This window comes from Phyllosticta citribraziliensis (assembly GCF_038025025.1).
Source record: "Phyllosticta citribraziliensis strain CPC 17464 chromosome Unknown J3D65scaffold_2, whole genome shotgun sequence".
Classification (NCBI taxonomy): Eukaryota; Fungi; Ascomycota; class Dothideomycetes; order Botryosphaeriales; family Phyllostictaceae; genus Phyllosticta; species Phyllosticta citribraziliensis.
The window spans coordinates 1,871,271-1,896,944 of record NW_027117339.1 but is presented as its reverse complement, the minus strand read 5'-3'; the positions used below and the strand labels follow the sequence as shown (position 1 = coordinate 1,896,944).

Here is a 25,674-nt window from a genome sequence, read left to right as displayed (position 1 = left end):
CTGGTCTCTAGCCGGTGAAAGGCTTGCAGCAGTGGTGTCATTGCAGGAATGTTCAGAATCCGAAAGAGATACTGTACTTCCACGACGTATCGGGTATCTTTGAACTTGTTGAAGAAAATCAAAGACAGTAACGATGATTTCGAAGCATGAGGTCAAGGCAAGAGGTTGAAACAAACAACAAAACAATGTCAGCCTCAAGACGGGATGGGCACGCTTCCCCTCATGCCCTCATTGGTCATTGCAATTTGCCGATGGGCCCCGGTCGATCTGCCGTCGGCTCCAACACGACGCGTTCTGCTGCTTCCTTGTCGCGTCCTCCAACAACAAATCATCCATTTGCCATGTCTTGATGTTTGGATTCCATCTCTTCAGCAATCTTAGACTATTCTTCAAGTCGCCCTTTTCGCATCTTTTTCCGAATTTACAGCAATCGCCTTTCTCTGCAGCGTCTTTCTATTGCGTCTCCGCCAATGCTTTTCGCGGCCTCTGACAATTTTTTCCACACTGCTCTTCCCATGTCCTACTCTCGCCACCATCCTACAGCCGCAAGACCGCGATAGCCCCATTGGATTCGATTCTACCATTTCAACTAGCTGATAGACCCGCCACTTAATGCCGCCACGAGCCAGACTCCATGTCAAGCCCAAAACAGCCAGATCCACCATCGCGGCGTCACCAGAAGCGGCCGGCCCAATACCACCAACACCAAAAGCAACCTCCACGACGTCAGCGTCTTCGCTAAAGACTGTCGACCTCAAGACGCTCCTCGCGCTCATTGGCAGCCCCACGTCGGGCACCAAGCCGACCCTCGTCTCGCGCTTCCGCCATGACGTCGCCGCGCCCAGATTGACGCCTGTCTTCCGGCAGCGCGCTCCCGGATCTGTCGCTCATCGCATCGTCAGCGTCGACATGGGCATTAGGAATCTTGCGTTCTGCGTCGCCGACGTTGAAATGCGCGCGCCGCGCCAGAAGCAGAGCAAGAGCAAGAGCAAGAGCAAGAGCAAAGATAAGGACAAGGACAAGATGCCTGTGGGCCCCGAGGTCAGCCTGTCCGTCGTTGCGTGGGAGCGCATCGCGGTGCAGGAGCTCGCGGCGACGGACGAGGATGACGTCGGGGGAGGAGCGGCAGCAGCAGAAAAAGAATCGTTCCTCCCCGCCGCGCTCTCGCGCATCGCGTACACTCTGCTGACGCGAAAACTGCTGCCGTACGCGCCGGGCACGCTGCTGATTGAGCAGCAGCGGTACCGCAGCCAGGGGTCGTCGGCCGTGCAAGAGTGGACGTACCGCGTCAACATGCTCGAAGGGATGCTGTGGGCGGTGCTGGAGACGCTGAAGTCCGAGGAGGTGAAGACGTCCAGGACACAGCTCGCGTCTTCTCCTGTCATTGATGAAAGTGCTACTACTTCTACCACTGGTTCTCCCTCCTTTATGCCCCTGCCTTCCCCACACGCCGTGTCCCCCCAGCGCGTCGCCAAATTCTGGATGACGTCGACGCCGCTCGGCCGCGCCCTCATGGCAGCCAAGCAGCCGCGCAAGGGGAGCTCGCGCCTCAAGGTCGAAAAGCGCGACAAGATATCCTTCCTGAGCGCGTGGCTGGCGCGCAGCAGCGGCTCCGACGCCGTCGCCATCCCTTCCGTCGTCGACGCCGTCATGGACGAAGAACACATTGCGCTGGGCTCATTCTTGGATAACGATGTCGACGTCTCGTTCGACACGCCCGCGGCTACGGCGACGCGGGATGCGTTTTTGGATAAGATGGTGGGCAAGGCGAGAGGAAGGAGGAAGAAGAAGACGGCCACGGACATTGGCAAACGGCGAGGTACCACCAGCATGGACAAAAGCGACGGCGAAAGCACCTCGCTTGCTACGACAGCGACAGCCGCCGAAGTCACCGGAGATGATGAATGCGCTCAGGGTCATTATCAAGGCGCTAGCAGACCCATTTCACAAGAGCCGGGGGAGCCACAACAGGTGACAGCAGGGGACGTCGAGGCTCAGCAGCGCCATCTCGCTTCGACGGGGACTGAGGCTGTGCAAAGGCAACAAGAGACGGACCATGAACACGAGAGCGGTGAGGAGAGCGGCGGACAGGAGGGCGCACAAAAAACCAGAGACGCAGGAGCGAATATTCGTCAGGGACAAGGCCAGGGACAGAGCCAGGGACAGGGACAGGGGCGACGAGAACACGGGAGGCTCGAGCACGACCCTGCGCACGCCCTTGCTCAGCCCGGCGCCGACGGCGGCGGCCAGGCAATAACAGAGACCGCGGCGACGACGTCGTCGACAGCAGCGAGCATCACGCAAGAAGGTGACATTGGCAAGCTGGACGACCTGGCAGACTGTCTGCTACAGGCGGCGGCGTGGGCGCGGTGGGAGGGCAACAGGCAGGCTGTCGAGGGGTTGATGGACGAGGACGGCGATGAGGATGCGCTGAAGCAGTTCGCAGCTGCCTGCGCGAGGGGTGTGGGGGAAGTGTGACGGGTAATGTTGGTGAGCTGCTCGGCTCCTTTCAACCGCTTGGTCTGTTTTGGATGGCTGGCTGGCTGGCTGGCGAGGCTTGGCTGCGGGATACGAATGGTTGACGAATGTATTATGACTGGGGCAAGCAGCCTCTGTATGACTCTGGCCATTCATCATTCATCAATCGCACCACAACCACCACCATGACGGGGTGGGGTTGGGTCCTGGGTCGTGCAGCGGGCATGTTCCGTGTGGAGTGAGGAATGAGGAGAACGAAAATCGCAACCAAACAAAAACGCGAACTGAAAAAATGACATGACCCGGCGCGACAAGCTCCCGAGATAAGATCCGACCTAAAGACCGACCGAAGGCGCCGAGTTCCGAAACGGACGGCAGGAGGACCGAGACTCGTTCTCTTTTGCAGAAAAAGATCTGCTGCTGCCCTCGACGTCTCGAGGAGCTGAGGCTGGCACCTGGGTGTCGTCCCACACGCACGGCGCACATGGCGGATGGACAGAAATCAGATTGGCAAGGAGCTCGCGAGGGGAGGCCCGTTCAAACAGACGAGAGTGCCAAAATACGGCACGGCATGTACCTGCGCGTGCTCAGGTCGTGGCCGCCTGCCTGCCTGTCCGAATAGAAGCGAAATGTGCAAAGTGGAATGGCAATTACAAGATGGCTGAAATTAGAGGCAATAGATTCCGACTGTTCCGACCCGTCTATGATTGTTGAGTCTCACTCCTTTTGACTCGAACCTTTTGCGCCCCTAAACCCACAACGCCGTCGCCTATGCAATAGATGTATGCCATGGCTTCGTGAAAAAAGGCGTCGCTGGTAGCTGTACAACAGCGAACGCCTCAAGAGAAAAAGGAAAACATCGAGGACACGATAGTTGAACAGAGAATGCAAGCAAGGCTTTTATGCAAAGGCAATGCCGACGATCAAAGCAATGACCGCTGCAAACAGGGGCCGTGCAGGCTTGTCTGCCACGGCGGCCGAGTCGCTGTCACGCCCACAGCAACCGCCGTGATACGTGACATTGTTGTGGTGGGCGGCGACGGCGAAGACGCTGCCGTTGAAGTTGCCGACGTTGTAATAATCGACGTTGAGGCGGTTAGGAGGGCGGCCCCACATGTCTGCGACGCGATCAGCATGGTCTCTCTCGTTTCACGTCTCAGCTGCGGCGGGCTGTTTGGGGATTTTGCAAATCCGCCCCGCGCCGCTGCCAAGTATTTGGATCTAGAACACTTACTGGCGCACTGATTCGCTGAACGGCCAAGGGCACCGTACTCTGTCGTATTGGAGTTGGTGACATTGAGCTCGACCGTGTTTGGGACCAGCAGACTCGTGCCAAGAAGCGAGATTTCGGCGTTGAGGTTGTGGTTGATCATGTACATGTGATCATGGGCCTGGTCGTCAGTGAGACCTGGGGGACGTTGAACGGTGCATGGGAAGCTCTGGTCTGTCGGGTCAAAAGGCGTCTCCCAAATGTGGCTGAATTCGTCCATAACGTAGGGGACCGCGGTCTGATTTGCCTCGTAGTCCATAAAGATAAGCACCCGCTTGCCGGTCAGGATCAACTCAGACAGGGTAGGCCAGTCCTCCAGGCCCATGGGAATCTGCGGCGGCTCATACAGGTACGGCTTCAGCCCAGAGTTTTCCAGCACCCCGGTGTAATTGCCGACCTTGACGTAGTCTGCGTTTCCGAGCAGGATCGTGATGACATCGTACGGGTGATCCGAGACCCACGAGGAAACATCGGCGAGGTAGTCGTCTAGGGTTCCGGAGTTGAGGATATCGCAAGAGGTGTGGCAGAGGTTGAATTTGTCCTTGGTAGCGTTGTAGTGCGTCTGGACTTGTACTGTGGCGTCATTAGCGGCGCGGGCACAACCTAAAATTTAGACTTTTGTTCTCGGCGGCTTACGCATGCGGATTCCGTCGTTGAGCTGAACCGTAACGTCATACTGCTGGTTGGCGGCGGCACTCCCCGACCGAGTAAACGGCGAGTTGTGCGCGCAGACCTCGGTGATGTTGGAGTATTTGCGGTCGCAAAGCTCGACATAGCCGTTGCAGGGCTGAGTGTTGGTCGGCGTTGCCGAAGAGCTCGTGGCGCTGGCGACGACTCTGGTGATGTTGGCATTTGGGGTCAGAGGGCCCCCGGTATACGTCGAGGTATGTCCATTGCCGGTAAGAAGGGTTACGGTATGTTCAGTCGTCTTGGTCACCGTCTTGTCGTCGGAGCTCGTCTTGCTGACTTCGTCTTCACCGCTGACTGATGCTCCAGTGGTTGCCGCAGCGCCTGTCCGGGTACCGGTGCCGTCGCTGTTGGACACGCGGATCGTCTTGGAGTAGGATATGTAGCTGCCCGTCGGGGTGCTTTGCGCAGTGCGCTCGGTTCCGGTCAGGACGACGACATCGGATGATGAAGAAGACGACGAGTCGTTGTTGCTGTTGTCGTCATTGGCGGCAATGGCGAGAGCGGCCAGAGAGCCCACGAGGAGGGTAGAGAGCCGCATGGTCTGGTGTGAAGAGAAGCGGGAGAGAAGGTGTCGGAGAAGAGGATGGATGGGGGTCTGCGGAAAAGAGTCAGGGATCTCGACGCATAGGGAGGATGGTGGCCAGGCTGGGGGACGGGTGGAAACAAATAGAGGCTTGGATCATGACGTCCGAGCCCCCATGAAGGCTTGGGGCTAGAGATGGCGAGAACAAAAGGAGCCTGTGGCTGGCCTGGCACTCTGGCCATAGGCGCCTCTTGCATCAAGGGCTCCTCAGGGCTCCTGCAGGCGGGATCTGCGCCTCTGCTACCACCTCGTCGGCCCTTCCCTCCGCCCCAAAACGCACCCGCCTCTGTTCTTCACCTCACCCACTTCTTCCCATTCCTCTTCCTCTCCCTCTCCCTCTCCCTCCGCTGCTGTCTGGTGTCTCCTTGCAGCTCCGGATTCCTCTCACAATGTCCTCGTCGCCGCCTGCCTACTCTCAGCACCCGCCCGCCGCCACAGATGCATCTCAGCCGCACCGCCAGGCCTCAAATGCCAGCGCGCGCAGCAATGCTGCCGGCTCGTCATCCTGGACCCCGGATGCCAATGGCCTCAAGCGTTCGGGAACAACCTTATCCAAGAAACAAGTCAAACGCGCAACCCGCACCCGCAAAGTCTTTGGTCTCTTGACCTCCTTTTTCTACTTGCTCTCCTTCATCTTCCTCGTGCTCGTCGAAGTCGGCACCATCTATGATAAGCCCGTTCTGCGCGACACCTTCTTCATCAAGCTCGACTTGAGCCACATTGTCCCCACCTCCATCCCCAACGCGGTCCTCCTCAACAGTATTGCAGAGACACTCGGCCTGCACGACTTTTACCAGGTCGGCCTGTGGGGTTTCTGCGAAGGCTATGACACCGGCGGAATCACCCACTGCTCCAATCCCGTGTCGTTGTACTGGTTCAATCCGGTCGAAATTCTGCTCAACGAGCTGCTCTCGGGCGCGACCAGTACGTCCACCTGTCATTTTTAGTGTGAAACATTGTTTCTAACCGCGTCTAGTTGCCATTCCTGCCGAAGCGCTGCAGTATCTCGACATTGTCAAGATTGTGTCCCACTGGATGTTCGGTCTCTTTCTCACTGGATGCGTCCTCTCAGTCCTCATGATCTTCCTCGCACCCCTCTCCGTCTTTACGCGCTGGGCTTCGCTGCCCATTGCCATCCTCTCCTTTGCGACTGCCCTCTTCATCACCGTGGCGACCATTCTGGCGACGGCCATGTTCATCATCTTCAAGGTCGCCCTCACCAAGGTCGATTCGCTTAACATTGGAGCCACGATAGGCAATCAAATGTTTGCCTTTATGTGGATCGCCGCCGCCTGTTCGATTCTCGCCTGGCTGATTCAAGCTGGTCTCTGCTGCTTCTGTGCCAGCCGCAGGGACGTCAGGCTGGGCAAAAAGCTCGGCAGCAAGAAAGCCTATTCCATGTCTCCAGAGCCCGACGAGGAAAAGGCCAGCAGCGGAAGGCGCTTTCCCTTTGGCCGCAAGTAGAGCACGATTCACGAGGCACGAATTTCGTTTTGCGTAGACTGCTTTAGAGGGCACAAAGAGCAGGGAAATTGTTTTGGCATTTACATCATCATCTGGGCCGGCGACACGCCTAGCATCGAGCAGGGCGTTGAGGGAGCAGATTGGTCGACATGATTCCCTAGTACAGCATTTCTGTTTATAGAAAAAGTGGTCCGTTTGGACGAGGCCGAGCGAGGCCGTGTAATAGCTACTGTTTGCACCACCTTACGGCGCATCACCCATGCATTCCTCATGCAATGTAAATCCTGGTCCGTGATCGGTGCGCCATCAGCAATTGAGTGCGCCGCCGCGCCTTGCAATTGAGCTCTGAGCGCCATGACAACACCTAATTTGCGCTCGACCATATTTGAGACGTCGCTTAGAGCCCCCTACACCCAACGCTAAGAGATGGTCGAGGTTAACGTGTCTAGGTACGGTGGTTCGCTTGCTTCGGCTCATCACGTGTTCACGCGACCAACGCGACTTCCTTCTCAGCCCATCCATGCCCAAATAGGCTAGCGACCCCAGACCCCACGACTACGTCAACCCCAGCACCACGTCAACCCGACCTCACCTCTCCCTCTCGTCCCCACTCGCCAGCTCAACGTCAGCTCGCATCCGGCACCGCCCCATCAACAGCCCATTCCACCAATTCTTCGACGCCCACAGCCATGGGTGCCGACGGCTCGTCCAATCTCGTGCCTGACGCAGGTGGAGCTGTTGTACCGCCACCGCTAGCGCCTCGCTCGAGGAGCAGGAAACGCAAGCAGCCCGTATCCTACACCGAACGAGACGTCAGCCCTTCTGCCCCCGCCGTTGGAAAGAAGGCTCGCAAGACCGCTGCACCCGCTCAAGAAACCCTCCCCGCTGATGTCGATGACTCCAAGAAAGCCAAAGCCAAATCCAAAGCCAAGGCCAAGGCAAAATCGGAGGCTCCCGAGGAAAAGCGTCTCAGGCGGTATGCACCCGATTTTTGCCACCCTATTTTTCGTCTGGTTCATCGTGCTCACTGAGACCAGTTTTCGTGCTCAGCCTCCCCAGGCCTTCAGCAAGATTGAAGAACGTGCATTGACCCAGAGGTGAGACATTACATCACAGGGTCTGAACATGGCTGATGACTGACCCAACAACAAGAATGTTTGTCATTGACCGCTCCCGCGCCGGCTCCGAAGAGTGTCCCGAGGAAAATGTCGACATTGCTGGTTCGACCGGCAACGTTTACACGGTCAACATTTCCAAAGCCCCCAGTTGCACGTGTCCCTACAACAAGAAGGGACACCAGTGCAAGCACATTGCTTACGTACTTCATCCCAGTCCGCCTTGCTGCATGCCACTAACCTGACCCCAGGTCCTGATTCGTACGCTCAAGGCACCGAGACACCTACAGTACCAGCTTGCGTTCGTGTCGTCCGAGCTGCGCGAGATCTTTGCCAAAGCTCCACCTATTCCGTCGGAAGTTGCCGGCGATGAAGACAACGACGGTAGGCGTAAGCCGATCGACGACGACTGTCCCATTTGCTGCTGCGAATTTGAGCCCGAGAGTGAGGAAATTGTCTACTGCAAGGCAGCTTGTGGAAACAATATTCACAAGGCGTGCTTTGGCCAGTGGGCTGCCACCAAGCCTGGCAAGGTGACCTGTCCATTCTGCCGCACTCCATGGCAGGAGGCCGATCAGGGCTCGGCCAAGAATGTCGCAAAAAAAGGTCAGGTCAATGCCGAAGGATACGTCAACGTCGCAGACCAACTGGGCATGTCCCGTGAACGTGGTATGTTTATTCGTGATTGATTTATACTGTCGCTTGCTTATACCTACTGCCAGACTACTCTACCTACCATGATTTTTGGGTTCGAAGCGAAGCTCGTGCGGGCCGCATCGGTGACGAGTGGCGCCACTTTGGCCGGGAGTGGGATTGAATTGCCCTTGCGAACTCGGGCTTGAGCTTTCACCGCTACTTGGGCCGCAATGATGGCGACCTCTCTTATCCAGGCTACGACCCCACCCCGAACCGGACACGTCCATACATATTGCGTGTGGAACAAAACTTTCGGGTTTGAATTTCTCCTTGTCGAGACTCCATGATATACTCCACGCGTCCGGTGGAATCGAACACCACAACACAACCTACAATCCGGTCCTGACGAGGACTTGCGAGCCTGGCTCAATTGAAAGTGCTTTTATCTTTCCGAAAACACTCATCATTTCTCCAAGACTCATCCTACAGACACGCTGTCTGCATCACACGATATGGTCATCAAAATCTGCGATGCCAAATCGCAGCAAAGGGATCCGGTCAAAATTTCGAGCGGGGTGAATGGAAGGTGAGGCGGCCAATCAAACCAAAATTTCTTATTTTCTGGGACAGACATTGCTTGGAGGACATGCGGTATCTGATATGCGAAGGTCCTGGTCTGCTTGCGGGGACTTGGCGGTATCTTATGCGATTGCTCTGGTAGCTCTGGTATGTGTAGACAAAAAAAAAAAAAAAAAAAACATTACCTATTAATTGGTCGGCCTCACTTCTTCACTTCTGTGGTTGTTTAAATCAGTAGCAGTGGTGAGCACACTCGATGGCATGCCTGTCTGTCTGTAGGTTGGCTTGGCCGTCCCTGCTTGGTCTTCGTCTCAGTCGATCGAGGATGAGCAAGCAGATTCGCTGATCGGACGGCGGCTTTTTTGCGTGTTGTCATGTTGGCATGCACTCATGTACAGATGGACGTAAAAGATTGACTTGGTGGATGGAAGACAGGGGGAGGAGGGTAGAGCAGAGGAGCAAGCAAGAAGACGACGCTGGAACCCCTCTCCCCTCCACACGACAGCGAGCAATGACAATCAAAGAGGGTCGGGTCAACGGCACACACGGTGCAGCAGGAAAGCACTAGATCAGAGAGACCGACACCAAACAGTGGCCAGAAAACATCATCATATAATTTCCTTCCGACATTAAACACTCTGCTCTGCTCTGCTCCGCTCAGCTCAGCTCTGCAGACGGGGCCTCGCTCGCTCGCTCGCTCGCTCGCTGCTCCCATTCATCCATCCATCAATCCATCCATCGCATCACGTACACCTTTTGCCTTCCTCCGGTGCACATTGATGATTCATTCCCCGACGAACGCCGGCGACTCCATTGCGCGCGCCAGCCCAGCCAGCCAGCCAGCGTCGAAAGACACAAAAAAACGCCGTGATCGATGCCGTATTTTGCCATATCCTCTTCCGTGAGCGACGGTCGCCATCAGCCACACTCCCCTCTGTTCTGCTTGCTTGACCAGCGAGCTTCTCTTCTTCTTCTTCCTCCACCACCTCAACCACCACCACCATGCCTTCCCATAACCACAATGATGACTAACTAGCCCATCGACTATGCGTGCAAAAGAGGTATCTTGTATCGTACAACCCAGAGAGAAAGAAAAAAGCAAGAACGAAAACAAAGATTAAGAAATATTCGCAACCGGCAGCTCCACCCACATCCGATCATGAAGGGCCCCCTCATTTTTGAACCAAAAGAAAAAAACAGGGGGGACAAGATTGATGGATGCAACAGACCCACGGAAAAAAAAAAAAGAAAAGAAAAGAAAAGCCAGTTAATCCTCATGTTTTACTAGTAGAAAGTAGAACAGAGAGCTGAAAAGATTATCAAAGAACGAAAAACGAAAGGGCCGTCATCGCAGACGCAAAGGGGAAATAAAGAAGCTCGTGCGAATATGTATAGCTGGACGCCAACTCCCTCCCCCTCATCGCTTAAAGGTTGGAGCGAAGCGTGGCGCATGAAGGAAAAGAAAAGGAAAAGGGAAACTCCGGGAAACGCCTGTCCGATGGTCGTCCGATTCGTGAAGAGGAAGCACAAACTCCCCGTGATGCAGCCATGTGATGCGATGCGTATGGTGTACTCTTTAGGTCTAGGGACGCCTCTCTAGTGAGCGTTATAGGGTCGACCGCTGCGAAGCCCCGCTCACGGATTCAGAGCGCCACTCCTTGGTGGCAAAGGAAAACGCGTTCAAAAAGTCAAACTTTTCTCTGGTGCTGCCAGAACCCGCGCTGGTCGCTGGGCTGAATTTGGAGTCGCCGTGGTCGACGTTTGGGCTGTGCTTGGATGCTCCAGCCGTCGCTTGCTGGGCTTCGCGAGGCTCCAGCGCAAGGGAGCGGCGGTAGTAGTTTTGCACGTTGCTTTGGTCCGAAGAGCGCACGCGCTCAATCTGCGATTGGATCCAGTCTTGCATCTCAGGCACTGCTGCAAGCGCGTACGGAACTTGGAACCGCTGCAGCTGGCTGATGATTCTTGCCGTGCGCATGTGCTTGTCGAAGTTGATGACCGAAATGCCCGAGTCGGATCCGCCCTCGCCAGGCAGTTGTCGCGTGCCGTGGTTGCCGACGTCCACAAAGGTGAGGTCGGTCAAGTAGATTCCAACGAACGGAATGCAGGGAGCGACGTGGTTCTCGAGCCTCTTGCGAAGGACGGCGTAATTACGGCCGACATTGACAATTTCGCGAAGGTCCTCGAGTCGCGCGTGCGTCTTGGAAGAGACCATTTCCCAAGTGCGCTTCAAACGCATGACCATTGATGAATTGAGCGAGCAGACGATGGCCATCAGCGAGTCGTAGTTGTTAAGTTCCAAGCACTTTGTCGCAATCTTGACCCACTGCTTAATGACAGCGGCACGCTTCTTGGGCTCTTCCATTTGCAGAATGTTGTCGGCCACGAGGTTGGCAAGGTCAGTCGAGAGTTTAGACATTGCTCTTACGTTGACGGCTCTGCCGTCTTTCTTGGTCCACTCCGAGGCAAGAAGCTCGTGCGGCTGGATTGAGCAGAATAGCTTCGATTCGATGAGGGTGAATTGTCGCGCAAGCTCCAGAGGGTCAAAATCCAGGATGCCAGGCGCTGCGTTGCCATTGCGAGCAGCCTTGAGTGCGTTGAGTTGGCTCTTGGACACGACTGGGTTCGGGACATTGGGATCCACGGCCGAGTACACGGTAACCGATGTGTTGGTCTTGCCTTGAGACGACACCAGGCGCGACGACGACGCGCCAACACGGACTCCGCTGACTCTCTGGACGAGATCGGCCAGTCTCTTGCCAGACGACGGCATTGCCTTTCTGAGCTTGCCGGTCGCAAAGCCCAAGACAAGTCCAAGAGCTTCCCCGTCGGTCTCGGGCTGCCAGTGACTCTCGAGCCAGCCTTTGAAGATGTTGTACACGCGGAGGCGCACAGGGACGGCGAGCTCTTTGCTGTCACCAACGTAGGTGAAGCGGTCTATTAAATGATGCGCAAGCTGCACCGGTGTGGTGAACAGACGGAAAGTCAAATAAAAGACGGTGACGAACATGGAATCGGGCGTCGACTCATGATTCGTGAGCTGCTCGACTAGCGCCGGCAACGAGCCACCGGCGATTTGACCATCTTTCCAGATGAGCTCGTGAACATGTGTCTTGACGAGCATCTCTTCCTCGACACCGCTACATTCCTCACCGCTCAGTTGCAGCTCGGAAACGCTGGGGATGCTAATGTTCAATCCCAGCTCGGGCCTCGGGCTTGACGGGCCGTCGTCCGGGGTGGTGGCCCGCGTCGACGTGTGCGAGATGATGCTTGCCGAGTCGCCATGGACGCTGTTGGGATAGGTGCTGGTCGAGTCGGTAGCGTGAACGCTATCAGTGGGGCCTCGGTTGCCAAGTGTACTGCGTGCGCTGTGCAGGCTTGGTGACTTGTCTGCCGACGATATTTGCTGGTGCGAAAAGTTGGGAATCGGCAGTTTTGGCAGGGAATCCTTGGACGATCGCGCCGAGGGAACTCTTGATGTCCGGGGGACAGCCTCGACAGACTCTGCCAAGGAGCGGGACTCGTGGCCAGCGGGCGGCGGCGGGAGTGGCTTGGCCTCTTGGGATTGTCGAATAGCTTCTTGGGACTTTCGGATTGCTTGCGCAGGAGTATCGGGGAGAGGCTTTGCACTGCTCGGCTGAGGTTGCGAGTATTCGGCAGAGACGCGTGGCAGGCCCAATCTGTCAAAGATGGCGTCACTGATGCGTACGTCGTTTTCTTCGAACTCGAAGTCGCCTATCCGTTCAATAACGACTTTTGCTTTGGCGACGCAGTCGCCCGCAGCCTTGACGCAGCCGGTAGCAGCGCCGACCATTTCTTTTTCGCCGCCAGGTACGAATTCCCCTGCGTTGACGAGCGCCTCGGTCTGCGCAAACGTGTCCTTGGTCGTCTGCACGAGCTCCGAGAGCTTTTCGCGCATCGTATTCCTTGCTTGTGCGAGAGGCTCGGATCGTCGCTGATCGCGTTCCCATACTCCGTCCACAATGGCAAGGAGCTGGCGACAGGCGAGTGCGGCCTGCTGGGTGGTGGTGAGGAGTTCCGACGAAGAGCGAGACTGCAAGTGTAACCCAATGAAGGAGCCGATTGATCCTAAGAATAAATCCTGTGCGGCGGAAAGGCGCTCCGACGCAAGGTTGCGTTTTCGCTGGCCGCTCACCTGACTGGTATACGAAGCTCTATGGGAGACGGAGATGCGCTTCGGATAGGTCGACTTGGGAGAGATGCATGATGGCGACTGTAATGACTCGCGATAAGGAACGTAGGTTACGGTACGAGGAGTGGTGTTATTCCAGTCTACTTGGTCGTGGCTGGGAAGCGTCGCCGAAGGGGGCGGCGAAGGTGGTGACACGACAGGAACGTTTTGGAGCGCTTCGGTCGCACCAGCATCGGCTGATTGCGACTGCTCAGCGTTGCTCTGCATCGCCTCGTGCGGCGGGGTCATTGGCCTCGAGGCACCCCCAACGGCCTGTTCGGCATCGGCGTCCTGAGCCCACACGTCGAGGAAGCGAACGGCTCGAGTGACGACCTTGAATGCCTTGAAGACCAACTCGTCGAGGAGCTCGTAGACGGCGTCGGAGCCAAGATCGCCCTGCAGCACATTTTGCTGCAATTGCTTGGCCGTTTTGACCAGTGATGACAGATCGCCTAGTAGGCTCTTGCGGATTCTCCTGATGCTCGAGTGCATCATGACAAGGGGTGACTCTCTTGTCAAGCAGTTGCATTTTTCCTGGGCATTGCGTTAGCTCATTTCATCGTATCTGGGTGAAGATGCAATAATACCAAGAGCAAGCGGACGCCTGCGATCATTGACCTTACGTAGTCCTGCTTGGAAAAGGCGGCAACGTTGCCATTTTCGCCACTGCTCACCAGGTCCCAGAGATGTGTCAGGGCGAAGAGGAGACTGGCGATGAAGGGATGGTTGTATTTCTCGCAGTAGTTGGTAGGCAGCCACCCTCGCTCTCCGGAGCTGAGCAGGGTCCCGTCTGCCCAGCCATTGGGATGTATTGAGTGGACGAGAATGACGTCTCCCTGGCTGATGGCGACTGTTATGGAGCTCTGTTCAGCAGTAGAGGACATTGTTGTTGAAGGGTGAAAGTGGTAAAAGGCGCGGAGGTAGTTTGGGAACGACTCGGGCTGGGGTTCATCCTCTTGCGAGTCGCGCGGAGTCTGTGGCGGTGACAATTGAGTGCGGGTCCTGGTCGAGGATGGCGTGGGACGGGACTTGGGTGATGATGGGGCGCTGCCGGTGCGCGAGGCGGCGCTCCAGGCGTTGGACGGCTTCTTCCTGATGGTGAGCGGCGCCACCATGGCGCTGTTCCGGTCCATTCCTCCTTTCCGAGCAAAATCAGTCATTTACAGTCTCCAATCTCTTGCCGGCGCTTGGCCGCGGAGTCGTCGAATGGCTTCTCCCGAGGGTAAAGTAGTCGAGGGTCTGGACTGGGTCGGAAAAAGAGCAGCGGGGCGAAGGTTTGATTTAAGCGTGGCGAATGCAGGGCGTTATTGCGGGCTGCATCGAATGGTGGCGTGCAGATTGGTGTTGGAGCAAATTGGCGGAGTGAAAAGTCAAAGTGGTGGCGGGCGAGAGCAGGGCCAGAGGACGTCTTGTCGTTGATATGTTGTTGTTGTTGTTGTTGTTGTTGTCGCTGAGGTAGGCAGTTGGTGAGGAATGCGGCTGCCCAACGGGGCAGAGGAGAGGGAAGAATGCAGCGCGGCAGTCCAGACAACGGCGACGGCGGAGGGCGGGCGATGACGGAAGGTCGAGGGACGGGGATCCTTGGGAGCAGTGGTGTCTCGGGTTGGGGGAGAAGGAGGGGAGGAAAGGGAGGCAGTAGTGAAGCAGCAGGAGAGAGGGTGAGGGAGTGTAGGGTATTTGGTGTGGGTGACGGGCAGACGGGCAGACGGGGAGACGACTGTGGCGCACAGAGCAGAGGGCGTCGGCGGAGGTGGAGGACGTCTGGTGTGGTCGAGGATGGATGGAGCCGTGTCTTTGGGACCGATAGTTTTGTGACGCGCTGGAATGCTCGTCCGACGCAGCCGCGGCGGGGTGGGGTGGGGTGTCCAGACACGGCGGGTTTCTGCGTGAGGTGGGAGGAAGGAGGGAAGGACGAAGTGTGTCTGATGCAAGGAAGCGCAGAGCAGAGCAGAGTAGAGCAGCGAGCAGAGAGAGAGCAGCGAGCGAAGAGATGGTGCTCTACCATACCATGCATCCATGGAAGGGCACTCTACGTGTGCCCTGGGGTGCAGTGCAGGGGGGGCGCCTTGCGGGACCCTGGGCCGCATAGCTACCGTAGACAGACTGATGAATGACTGCAGCCTCCCGTCGCCTACTCGTCTTTTGCCTTTCTCTTTCTCAGCTGCCGTCGTCGAGAGCCCGTATTCCCCATGGCCCGGAGCTGAGCGTCGAGGTCGATAATGCGGCACGGCGCCATCATCATGACCGACCATCATGGCAACGGTTCGGTTGCTGCATGCGCGGCGGGCGTGGCTTGCAGCTGGCGCCAGGCACAAACGACCGGCCGCATCGGCCGTCTCTTCCGCCATGTCGATCCCTGAAATGGACTCGAGGTCCCTTCGACCTGCTACTGTACATGTGCCCACTATGCTGCCCGAGTACGAGGGCGGCACACGGTGATCGAGTCAGGCCAGCAAAACCGTTGTTCTATGGCCAAAGGCCTTAATCAAAACCACCACCCGACCTCTCATCGGACCGCCGTCAGGTCGCCTCTCCACGCCCACGCCCACGCCCACGCCCACGCCCGTGCAGGTGTTGGCCCCCGCGACGATCCGACCACGTTTGCTGCATCTCCAATATTCTCGCGCCGCTCAAAGCAGCAACCATCAGCATCCCGCAGTCATGGTTCCAGTCTCTAGCACTACCTTAGTTCAACTCAGGTCCCCGTCCCGCCAAGCCATCGCATCGCGTGCGCGTCGAACACAGGTGCTCATGCACTGTCCACCTCTGTTGGTCCATTCTGCCACTCTGCCTTGGGCATCTGTGCATTCCGTCTGTTGCTTTGATGCCACAAAGCTTATGCCTCAAGTCTAATGGGACAACGGCCGCTGGCTGTTGGAGACGACGTCGCTGATGTCAATGTCGCCGGCAGTCACGACTGCTATCAACCATCCAACGGCGCACTCGACGGGCCCACCAATAGCGGGCGGCGTGGAAATTGCGAGTCCCAGGCAGTTCCCCGGCGACGGCCTTTGTAGGGCTACCCCAGCGGACGCGCCCGAGGCCCCGTTATTGTGTGCACGCAGCAGACATGGAGCACGGCAATAACCAAAGGGCAAAGGGCCTGCTGCTGATCGGCGCCAAAATCCCGGTCGCCCCACCGCCTGCCACTCGACCCTTCCTTTCGCCCTCGTCGTCGTCGCCCTCACCCTCGCCCTCGCCCTCGCCCTCGCCCTCGCCCTCGCCCTCTCCCTCTCCCTCTCCCAATTCTCGGCACCGACGCTTTACCCCCCCCCAAACACCATGATGGCAGCGAGCTTGCGCCTAGTGCTGCGCAGTGTGACCGACCCTCGACGTCACAATTCTTTTTTTTTTTTTTTTTTTCCCCAACTCTCCTCAAGTCGCGACATGTCAAGATTCAAGCGTCTGTAGACGCGCCGTCTCGCTACCGACTTCTGTCGCCGGCTGCGTCTCCGAATCACGCGTCGGCCATTATCTCCGCCGCAAAACGACGCGGCCTGCCTGTCTAGCAGCAAACCCTCCGATATCGACGCGTGGGTCCACGTCCCTGCCCGGACCAAGAGTCAGTCGCCGTGCGCTGCGCTCTTCGCCCCCGGTCTGCCTCTGCCAGTGCACGTGCTGTGCTGCTGCTGAGGTGCAGGCCGGGGTGGGTGATAGAGCCGCCCATCACACGTCCCCTTTCCTAATCGGGCAGCTCCACTGCTCCTCCTGGCCAATGCCGCCACGTGCCGCTGCCATTGGTCACCCAGACGGTCCGGGGAACTGACGACCATCACGACCTCATCTCTTGATGCGTCATGCCAACCTCGCTTCAACCTGCAACATGATGCTGCTCGTGTGGGCCATTGACCACCAAGAGCACATCACCCTCAATCCATGTCACCACCACCACCACCACCTCCTCCTCCTCCTCCTCCTCCACTCCACGGCATCCATGCCTCACCAACCTCCCGCACCGTGCAGCTCCGTCAAACCCTAAACCACCGTACCACGACCGCCTGCGTAGATCAAACCTTGCCCTGCGGCCGCTACTCTCTAGCTCGCCAGACTTTCTGCCTTAGCCGCGCATAAACCGTTGCTGCTAGGCTACCCCTTGCTTCCAGCCCACTCTCCATCGTCGCCCACACGTCATGGCCACCCATGGTCAAGCAAGGACCCCTATCACGATCCAGCCTTCTGCTTTCCAACAGTCCCTGGTGACACACGGCGCCACAACGCCCCCACCTGTCAACAACTACCCTGAGCCATTGCACAATCACGACTTCTGCCTTCATGCCTTGCTTTGTTATGCTGCAATACAAGAGAATCCCCCCTTCGCACCCTCGGTTCCCAAAAGTGCCGAGCAAACCCCCCTCTTTGCCCCGGATCCGTGATGCTCGCGCCCTCTCCTGTCCACCACCTCATAAAAGGCCAGCTAGTCAGGTGAAACACCACGTGCGATCCAGTCGATCAGAATCATCACGCTCCGTCTTTGGGCAATGCGAAACGCTTCTCTCCCCACCACCACCACCAACATCCATGGAACCATCCGTCCGTTCTCCCCTTAGCGCCGCAGCCTTGGCCAAGACTGGGCGATTCGGCTCGCCAACGCTTGGTGCGTACCGACCAAATCGCGAAACTACTTGCAACTGCCCTACTCCTGACACTCTGGCACGACGGGGCATGCTTGGGAGGAGGCGTGCCTGGCACGCAAACCCCAACAACATCGACATCATGGCGCAACGTAGCCGCCGTTGAGAGCCTCCTTGGCCAGGGGTAGCCCTGCCGACCTTGCCCTGTCTTTGGCCTCCTCTGCTCGCCCGCCCTACACAGGGCGCGACAACGTGTCGGCATTCAATGACTTATTGTTCGTGTTGTTGGCTGATCGAATGGTGCTGATCCGTTGCGCCAGTAGATCCAGTGCCGCTCCCAATTACTGTTCGGCCTGTCCCACGATTTCGTCCTCGGCATCCTTCTCTTCGCGACGAGACTCTAGTTGTCCAGGTAGGAGGGATCATGCCTTTTTTGAGGTTTCCAGCACATTGTGAATCTGGCAATGTGTAGTTTTCTCAATACACACCCCCCTTGCACCATGACCTCTTTTTTTTTTTTTTTTTTTTTTTTTTCAATTCCCTCCCTGCTCCTTGCGTCAAACGACAGTCAATCTACAACCTCATTCAAACCGCATGCTCTCCCGCTCCAGCGGGCCTCATCTGTTCCGCTTTCAGTCTCGCAATATTGCCAACATTGCAGGACGAAGAAGACTGTCTCCTAAAACGATCAATCCCAATCACCAACAATAAAAATCCGCGTAGTGACTGGCGCCCAACGAATCCGCTGCGCTCCCTCCCTCCCTGTCCCCGCAAAACATCGTCTCTTTGTCCATCCAGCTCAGCCCCGCCTGCGTCCGGTCCGGCTGTTTCGCGCTCTCCCGACCATCCGCCTTGCCCTAGACCCCAGCCCCGACCTCCCAGTCACTTTGCCGGTTTCCGCCGCCTTGCATTGTCTTGCGTCGTTGTTGTGTTGGCCGGACGGGAGGAAGTGCTCCCGTCTCGGAGGAGCACACCCATCGGATTCCACCTGCAAAACTACCAGTTGCAGCCATCCTATCTTCTCTCACCTCTTTCTTTCCCACTTCGTTTGCGTCGCCATCGTGCGCCATCCCCTCTGTCCTTTCGCTTTCCACCTTTCTCGCTGCCCCTATTTTTGCCCCACTCTGTTGCATCCTAGAGGCCGCAGCTGAGCTGCCCTCGGCCCACCTGTTTGGACAGCCTGACCTAGCCCTCCACACCCGTCACCCAGCCATCCACACATTCAGCTGCCCAAGGGACGCAGACCGAGCTGGATGACGAGAGCAGGGCGCCGCAGAAGATTCCAAGTGAGCACACTAGTATTGTATCGCATCACGTCGCGTGTCTTGCCACCATGTAGCAAGTGAGTAAGTGGGCAACCGTCTGATCTCAGATCTCAGATCTCAGATATGCGTGAGTTGTCGTAGCTTTTGTTGGCCTAACCAGATCCGACACTGCCTGAGGCAGCTTCGGCTCCAGCCACCGCAGCCGGGAAACAAGGGGGGAAAGGGCATCGGCGAGGCTAAGGTAGGGAATACGGTCGTGCGTGGCAGGAGGCGACCCAGGAGCTGCAATAGGAAGGAACATGGCGAGACGAGATGAGACAAACGAGCCGCATGCCCGGGTTATGGGGGAGTAGGGGTACCTGGGTTGGACGTCGTCGCTTTTGACAGGAAGGCAGCGAAGGTAGGTAGGTATGTACACTCTGTTAGTGCGAAAAGTTCATCTGATCTGCTGCTGGGACTTAGCGACGGTCAAAACTGCGCGGTGCACCTCAACGTATTTGTTTACTTGTGAGCATTGATTTACGGCGGATGATGTGGCTTTTTTCTTTATCAAGAGTTCAACAATCTTAAGACTGGTGCCCTCAAGAGACCACAAGAAATTCCTGCACATCACTGCTTCATATTCCTTTGCTCCGAATTCACTTTTCCTTCATCCTCTCTCACACTAGCAGCCGCGTTTTCCCCCTCTCAGCTATTACAGGTAACTCAAACACCAGTCCCAAAAGAAACACAGGGGGCAACAAATTCACAATCAACACTCGCCTCCGTTTCCGGTCATTGCTCCGCTTTCGCTCTGTTCCCATTCAGCTTCCAAGGTAGGAAAAAAAAAAAAAATGAAGTATGTATGGGGGTTCAGGGTATGCAGGTAAGACTCACCCACGGCTGTTGCTGCGCTGCGAGGCGGCCCGCGCTGCATTGCATTGCATTGCATATGCAACCAACCAACCAACCAACCGAAGCATGCATGTATCTATCCGTCAGGAAGACAGAGACGGCTACGCACATCTTTGACAGCGCTGATGCTGCTGCTGCTGCTGCGGCAAGCATGCATGTCAGATAAACGAGGACCTCTGATGAAAGTGTACATATCCGGGCGAGATGCGTAATGTCGTGCAGCCACCCGCTCGCTGGGTGTTTGGCTTTTCTTTCTTGTTTTGTTCCAATCGACAGGCGGTCGAGGCCGATGGAAGCGCCGCCGCTGATATGCTATTCTCGGCCTTTCGCCTACGCATCTGATTACGATAGGTGCTTGGTTTGAAGGTTCTATCGACGTGTACCCATGTGCCTGACGACGACGAACGCCGCTGATACAGCCTGTCTGTCAGTCTATTTCTTCCTTCTCCCTCGTTCCTGCATACCGTAAATATAGTTTCCGTCATCGTCGGAGTAATCCTCTCCCCACCCCCCTCCTGCACGCCAATGGGCTATCAAAAGATTCCACAGACTCATGTTTCCTTTTCCCTCCCCATCAGATATCAATTCTTCTCGCTGCTACATTCCCTCTCTCAAACGCCACACGTCGTCATCGCCACTGCGGCGGGGCAAGCCACAGTCTTTCTTTCTTTCTTTTTCCTTCTTTCTGGCGTTTCCTTTTTCCGCGCATGCAAGCGAGCTTATACCCGCATACAGGACTGCGGGGGGAAAGAGCGGGTGGCGCGGTGAGGCGCCCGAGCCGATCTGAGGCTGAGGCGAGAGATCTCGGTAGAGTGGGTTGGTGGAGGCGTTGTTGGCGTGCATGCATGCATACATCTGGGTCGCGCGCTTCCTGTGGTTTGGCTGACGTTGACGTGCGGGAGTTAGTTGAGGCGAGCGCGCGTGAGATATGGTAGGTAGGCTTTCGGAGTTCTTGGCTTGTTGATAGTTACTGCAAATACATCCATGTTGAACTCGGTCCGCACCAGACGGTACCTTTGGTCGTGCTCCGCTCTCCTCCTGAAATGGTCTCCCCCCCCAGAACCGCAACCCTGCAGACCAAACGAAACCAAAGTCCCAACCCCAATCCATCCAATCCCGTCGCCCTCCCATGCCAGCCAGCCGCTCAAAGCCACGGCGCTGGGGAAAAGGGGGCCGCAAAGTAAGACAGAAAGCGGGAAGGATCACTAGGGCGCTCGCGGGGCGTCTTCCTTTGCGAGAAGAAAAGAGGAAAAAGCAAAAGCCGCGACACTCCCTCCAGCCAGCCGTTCATCCTTCTTCCTCGCCAAATGCTCGCCCGCTTTCTTCTTTCGGTTGGTCCGATGCCGCCACGCGCGCGCTCCCTGCCGCCGCCTTGTCGAGGAGTGGTTTGTCCGTCTCTTCCTCTCTCTGGATGGATGGACGGACGGATAGGTCAGGTGGTCAGATTGCTCGCTATGACATGTCCGGGCGCGGATCTACGGGCGGCTGTTCGCGGAGCTCTTGTGGTGGCGGTGGTGGCGACGCAGCGCAAAACATCAATGACTCTACCTCACACCGAAACAAGTAACAGCCGCGACGCGGAAGTAAAAGGCCGTCCGGTGTTGACGACAACGAAAAGAAAACCTCGGACCTCTCGACATGTGCGTGTTGACATGGGTTTAATGGGCTGAAGGATTCGGCCGGATAGACTGTCAGACGGATGGATGGATTGCTTGGAGTTTAGCGAGCCGCAAGCACCTGCTCTTTCCTACTCTGGCAACTTGCGCTCGCTCGGATCCAACCCACTGGTTTGGTCTTGCGGGGCGAGTCGATAGGTTGGTGCTCAGCAGCGCCGCGCCCTCGGCTCCATGTGCGCTACAAGTGCCGAAGCGCATGTAATGTGTGTGGTGTTGGCCATGACGGAGCCGTCGCGGAGCCGTCACGGCGCGTAGGCGAGATGGTCTGGTTAGCTTGGTCCGGCATGTACAGCGAAAAGACACTTGATTGATCTGAATGTATTCATTTTTTTGAGTCTCGGCAAGTCTACCAGTCATCCATACGCTTTGGTCCAGAGCTCGACCAGCCTCAGCTTGGCGGAACCTCAAGCTTCCTTGTCCCGCTCTTAGACTCACCCTCGTGCGATCCATCGTTTGGTACACCAGTTAACATCAACGCCCGTCCAAAGTGCCGAGGATCAAGCGTGGTGATTTTGATGACATCCCTTGACGAATCCGGGGCAGCGTGGGTTTGAGAGATGGGCGCCCAAACGGACGGGCAGGCCCGTTACCGCCGCGGGACCGACAGGAATGGACCATCTCGATTGAGCGGGGCGCGGGAAGACGGGAACACAGAGACAAAACCAGGCGAGACAATGCGAGACGAAGGAAGACATGTAGTCGAGTATCAAGCCAGGAGGGGGTGAGACAGGGGGGCCCAAGAGAGCAAGCGGAGTTTCCAAGGGCGAAACAGAGCCTGCTGCCAAGCGGGACAGGATGCTTGGGCTCAATTCGTGTCAATTGCCGGCGCAGGTGCTGCTAATGGCGAAATGATCAACCGCGAGGCGAGCCCAAAATTGGTACGCTGAACTCACCCAGTGTGGGCGACGGGAAGGAACGAGGCTTGGTTGCTATCCAGGTGAATGGTGCAATGACCATGGATTTGGGTTGCGGCCATGGACGGGACCGTGGCGCAGGGCGCAAAGAAGCAGTGTGCTCGTGAGACGGCGGCGCGGGCAGCGGAAACTCGGGCAAGGGTCGGCTCAGACGAATCTCATTGGTCGGCACAAGCTCAAGGGAACGTCGTGCGCCTTTCTCTTCAGCCTCGGCCCAAGAAATGCTTAACATGGTTCCCAGTGCCGTCTAAAGACTACGCCATGCCCAGGAGCTGATTTCATGACAGCTGCAAAGCGCGGGTAGCTGCGTTTGAGGAGAACGTCGCCTGGCTGCTTCTTGCGGCTGAAGTGAGGAGCGCTGGAACAGTCTTCCGATGAAGTTTTGGCTGTTCTCTTGAGCGGTACATGGATGACTTTGGTGCTTTTTTGGACAGTTTGAACGCACGCATGTCAGCGGAGAATGCCGCCGAGAGTTGATGCTGCGCCAATGCGAGATTTTTCAATGAGAGGCGCAGCATGCGTCTTGTGTCCGCTCTCGTGGCTGACCTAGTCTCCGCCCAAAGGTTCCCAACGATGTGCGAATAATGCGACTCTTGCTGCATTGGGCCTTGGACCGAATAGGCTCCCAGCCATTCTGAGTCGGAGTTGAAAGTGTGGATGATTTGCAAGATAAATTGAAATGGAGTAGACATAGCTGCGTGGCTTGACGCTGCCACCGGGAGTAGGATAGTGAAAAGATCTGTGTGCTCGGGACCACGCAGCTTTCAATCCTGTTCCAGTTGGGACAGCTCATCTTGACCTTGTCTTTTCTAGCTTGGAGCGCAGGCCCGGCACTCAGCAAGCAAGCACCTGTATCTTTGACTGCTTTTGAGTCCAAGGCGTTTGAAGGCTGCCCTCATTTCTTCCAGGTGGATCGCGCGTCATGACCATTTCGGACGAATGGTTGTATAACTCGGGGACTGTCGACGTAGACCCTGTGTATGAGTCTTTGAGAGGGGCCTCCTTCGGAACGGCTGACTTCGGGGTCATGCTGCCCCTCGACTGCGTCTTCCACCGCGGGCTCCTCCGAGTCTTCTGGCACCAAGTAGTCCTCGTCGTCTCGTTTCATGGCTTCCACAATTTTAGGTCCCTTGCGACTGAAAGAAATCTCCCGCAAAGTTCTCTCATTAATCTTCATTTTCTTGCGTTCCATCGTCTTCATAGTCTCGACGGCCATTTCGAGTTCTTCGTTTCGGAGCCACCCCAGCACCAAAGAGTTCCAAGTGACCTCGTTGGGTTCCTCACCAAGGTCTTGCATGATCTTCGTCACACGGCGGACGGCGGCAATCTGCTTGTGTCGCATAAATCCTGTGATCAGGATGTTCCATGTGTGCACCGAAGTCATGGGTCCTCCTTTGTGGATTTCCTTGTCGACCATGTGCACTAGGACGTCCGGAATCTTCCCCAAGGTCGATTCGTTTTCACATAAAGCCATCAAAAACGCATTGTAGATGTGGTTCGTGGCAACAAGTTCTACCATTCGCGGATTCTCGTCGCGCTTCAGCTTATCAACAAAGCTGTCAAACATCTGAGGTAGGTCTCCCGGTGAGGTGTAGGCGACATGGTGGAGGAAGGCACCGACAGTCAGCCTGATCGGGGGTGCCGTCGTTTCCATTGGTATCTCAGGCGGTGGGGAGGCCAAAAACTCTTCCGGGATGCCGAGATATCGCAGTGGTTCCGGGTCGAAGTATTGACAATAAGTCTGGGCCACCGCAGAGAAGGCTTTTCTGTTTGCCACCATGAATTTTCGTCCATCATCCATGGTTTGAAACTTGAATCGCTGAAGATAGGTGTAGTGGAGGATCTCTGTGGCGACATAATGCGGACGTTTGAGGGTAGGCAAAGCGTCCATTGCGTGCACGAGAACCACTCGCATCGCAGCGACATCTTCGGAGGCAGCTCTTTTGAGGCCGCTGAGGACGATGGTGTATGTGTAATCGTTGACATACATCTGTGCTTCCCTCATCCTGTCATAGAACCGAAGAGCACTGCGCACGTCGCCAGCCTCCATGGCATTGTGTATGTGAATTGTGATGAGCGGCGAGTCGATCGTCATGTTCATGTCTACAAACACTTGCAGAATCTCCAAGCCCGCGCTATACGCCCCAGCCTTGACTGCGCTGAAGCGAAGTATACTTCTGGCGACGTTGACAACGGATTGGGCAGATGTCCTCATCCCAACTCTCATTGAGTCTTTTAAAAGCTTAATCGACGTTTCATAGTCGCCCAGAAAGGCGAACCTGTAGGCGGCCGCCAGGAACGTCGGGACTGACGCTCTAAAGGAATGAGATATGCATGTCTGCCAGAATTTCTGCGCTTGATCCAGAGAAGCTGTTTGCAGCACTCGGTGGACAAGCTTCTGGGAGAGTCCAGTGGATATTCGTGGAGACAAGGTCATATTGTCAGTACCGAGTAGAATCGCGGTCAGTACCGAGTGGAATCGCGGAGGTAAAGGTTCCTTGAGTTCCAAGTAGCGGTCGGCTATAAACTCAAATGCGTCCGCGAGGATGTACGACATGGCTTTGTTGCCTGCACCGAGGGCCTGAATGTAGTTGAGTGAGAGATGAGGCCTGTTTGCGATGATCCACAACAGACATTCGCAGAAAACAAGTCTTTTGGCTTCTGGCGAAAGCCTGCGGCGCATCTCACCTATCCAGACATCTCGAATGGCTTCATAGTTGGTCCCGTCCTGAAGAAGACAATTGACGGTATGCTCAGTAGAAGCGTTTACATTGAGACGTGATGTCCTCAACTCGGGGGGAAGTCGAGTATCCCATTTGGCGGCGTATTGGGCGCTGATTTGGATCCACCATTTGTCGAGGAATGGCAGCTGATCCACCGGTTTGTAATTTTCGGAGATCTCAAACAGTTTGCGAATGGGTTCTGAGACCTCATAGGGGGTTTCAGCCGCCTTCAAGATATACACTGCTCTCATGGTCGACCGATACCTTGGCCCAAAGATAACCGGGTCTGCGTATATAGCAGGAAGTGACCCATCTTCGGTATCAGGGTCTTTATCCTCGACCAAGTAGTTGTCTTGTTCTGACGAGTATGCGCGAGTGCTTTGGCGAATCTTGAATACTTGTGCTGTGGAATCTCGGAGCGCGGTCTTTGTCCCCACATGTTGGCCAACTACTTGGTTTAGAAGTTGCAGATTGTGGGGTGAAGGCCCGCGTTCCTTTCGAGACACGCCCGAGCCACCATGCTGGATTATTCCTGCTCCAGGATGGGGATATCTCGAGGTCATTTGGGGATTGTGCAATCGATCTCCATCATCTTTCCCATGCTCTTTCATCTTGGTCACGACTGGG

The 25,674-nt window shown here is 56.4% G+C and overlaps 8 protein-coding genes across 8 annotated transcripts; 4 read left to right on the top strand and 4 right to left on the bottom strand.

Annotated features, from left to right (window-relative positions):
• The first annotated feature begins 144 nt into the window (after positions 1–144).
• J3D65DRAFT_222248 (mitochondrial resolvase Ydc2) lies at positions 145–2,559 on the top strand. The gene has a single exon (XM_066794600.1). It carries the CDS (start codon positions 613–615, stop codon positions 2,476–2,478), a length of 1,866 nt encoding a protein of 621 aa, XP_066658905.1. The 5' UTR covers positions 145–612; the 3' UTR covers positions 2,479–2,559.
• A 765-nt stretch (positions 2,560–3,324) lies between these two features.
• J3D65DRAFT_614383 (PLC-like phosphodiesterase) lies at positions 3,325–5,306 on the bottom strand. Its single transcript, XM_066799203.1, has 2 exons — positions 4,385–5,306; positions 3,325–4,321 (listed from the first exon to the last, which is right to left on the bottom strand). The coding sequence occupies exons 1-2, from the start codon at positions 4,974–4,976 to the stop codon at positions 3,402–3,404; spliced, it is 1,512 nt and encodes a 503-aa protein (XP_066658904.1). The 5' UTR covers positions 4,977–5,306; the 3' UTR covers positions 3,325–3,401.
• Positions 5,291–6,865, top strand: J3D65DRAFT_614379 (SUR7/PalI family-domain-containing protein). The gene is made up of 2 exons (XM_066799202.1): positions 5,291–5,945; positions 5,998–6,865. The coding sequence occupies exons 1-2, from the start codon at positions 5,411–5,413 to the stop codon at positions 6,483–6,485; spliced, it is 1,023 nt and encodes a 340-aa protein (XP_066658903.1). The 5' UTR covers positions 5,291–5,410; the 3' UTR covers positions 6,486–6,865.
• A 207-nt stretch (positions 6,866–7,072) lies between these two features.
• On the top strand, positions 7,073–8,616 carry J3D65DRAFT_222237 (SWIM zinc finger protein). The gene is made up of 5 exons (XM_066794599.1): positions 7,073–7,461; positions 7,523–7,582; positions 7,638–7,803; positions 7,852–8,269; positions 8,323–8,616. The coding sequence occupies exons 1-5, from the start codon at positions 7,175–7,177 to the stop codon at positions 8,415–8,417; spliced, it is 1,026 nt and encodes a 341-aa protein (XP_066658902.1). The 5' UTR covers positions 7,073–7,174; the 3' UTR covers positions 8,418–8,616.
• Positions 8,617–10,257: 1,641 nt separating this feature from the next.
• On the bottom strand, positions 10,258–14,269 carry J3D65DRAFT_222200 (ras guanine-nucleotide exchange protein Cdc25p). Its single transcript, XM_066794598.1, has 2 exons — positions 13,592–14,269; positions 10,258–13,538 (listed from the first exon to the last, which is right to left on the bottom strand). Exons 1-2 carry the CDS (start codon positions 14,162–14,164, stop codon positions 10,422–10,424), a joined length of 3,690 nt encoding a protein of 1,229 aa, XP_066658901.1. The 5' UTR covers positions 14,165–14,269; the 3' UTR covers positions 10,258–10,421.
• Positions 14,270–14,374: 105 nt separating this feature from the next.
• On the bottom strand, positions 14,375–15,352 carry J3D65DRAFT_600338 (uncharacterized protein; the record flags this gene model as incomplete). The annotated part of the gene is made up of 1 exon (XM_066797964.1): positions 14,375–15,352. The coding sequence occupies one exon, from the start codon at positions 15,350–15,352 to the stop codon at positions 14,375–14,377; it is 978 nt and encodes a 325-aa protein (XP_066658900.1).
• A 1,638-nt stretch (positions 15,353–16,990) lies between these two features.
• Positions 16,991–17,890, top strand: J3D65DRAFT_222186 (uncharacterized protein). The gene has a single exon (XM_066794597.1). It carries the CDS (start codon positions 17,277–17,279, stop codon positions 17,739–17,741), a length of 465 nt encoding a protein of 154 aa, XP_066658899.1. The 5' UTR covers positions 16,991–17,276; the 3' UTR covers positions 17,742–17,890.
• A 5,329-nt stretch (positions 17,891–23,219) lies between these two features.
• On the bottom strand, positions 23,220–25,610 carry J3D65DRAFT_664962 (uncharacterized protein; the record flags this gene model as incomplete). The annotated part of the gene is made up of 1 exon (XM_066802801.1): positions 23,220–25,610. The coding sequence occupies one exon, from the start codon at positions 25,608–25,610 to the stop codon at positions 23,220–23,222; it is 2,391 nt and encodes a 796-aa protein (XP_066658898.1).
• Positions 25,611–25,674: the final 64 nt, after the last annotated feature.

Bases quoted from the DNA above. Each gene is read 5' to 3' on its own strand.
- J3D65DRAFT_222248 (XM_066794600.1), top strand. From the start codon at position 613: ATGCCGCCACGAGCCAGACTCCATGTCAAGCCCAAAACAGCCAGATCC.
- J3D65DRAFT_614383 (XM_066799203.1), bottom strand. From the start codon at position 4,976: ATGCGGCTCTCTACCCTCCTCGTGGGCTCTCTGGCCGCTCTCGCCATT. The intron at 4,322-4,384 runs GTAAGCCGCCGA...ATGACGCCACAG, and splicing joins CAACGACGGAATCCGCATGC to TACAAGTCCAGACGCACTAC.
- J3D65DRAFT_614379 (XM_066799202.1), top strand. From the start codon at position 5,411: ATGTCCTCGTCGCCGCCTGCCTACTCTCAGCACCCGCCCGCCGCCACA. The intron at 5,946-5,997 runs GTACGTCCACCT...AACCGCGTCTAG, and splicing joins GCTGCTCTCGGGCGCGACCA to TTGCCATTCCTGCCGAAGCG.
- J3D65DRAFT_222237 (XM_066794599.1), top strand. From the start codon at position 7,175: ATGGGTGCCGACGGCTCGTCCAATCTCGTGCCTGACGCAGGTGGAGCT. The intron at 7,462-7,522 runs GTATGCACCCGA...CACTGAGACCAG, and splicing joins GAGGAAAAGCGTCTCAGGCG to TTTTCGTGCTCAGCCTCCCC. The intron at 7,583-7,637 runs GTGAGACATTAC...CCCAACAACAAG, and splicing joins GAACGTGCATTGACCCAGAG to AATGTTTGTCATTGACCGCT.
- J3D65DRAFT_222200 (XM_066794598.1), bottom strand. From the start codon at position 14,164: ATGACTGATTTTGCTCGGAAAGGAGGAATGGACCGGAACAGCGCCATG. The intron at 13,539-13,591 runs GTATTATTGCAT...CGCAATGCCCAG, and splicing joins CAGGCGTCCGCTTGCTCTTG to GAAAAATGCAACTGCTTGAC.
- J3D65DRAFT_222186 (XM_066794597.1), top strand. From the start codon at position 17,277: ATGCCTTGCTTTGTTATGCTGCAATACAAGAGAATCCCCCCTTCGCAC.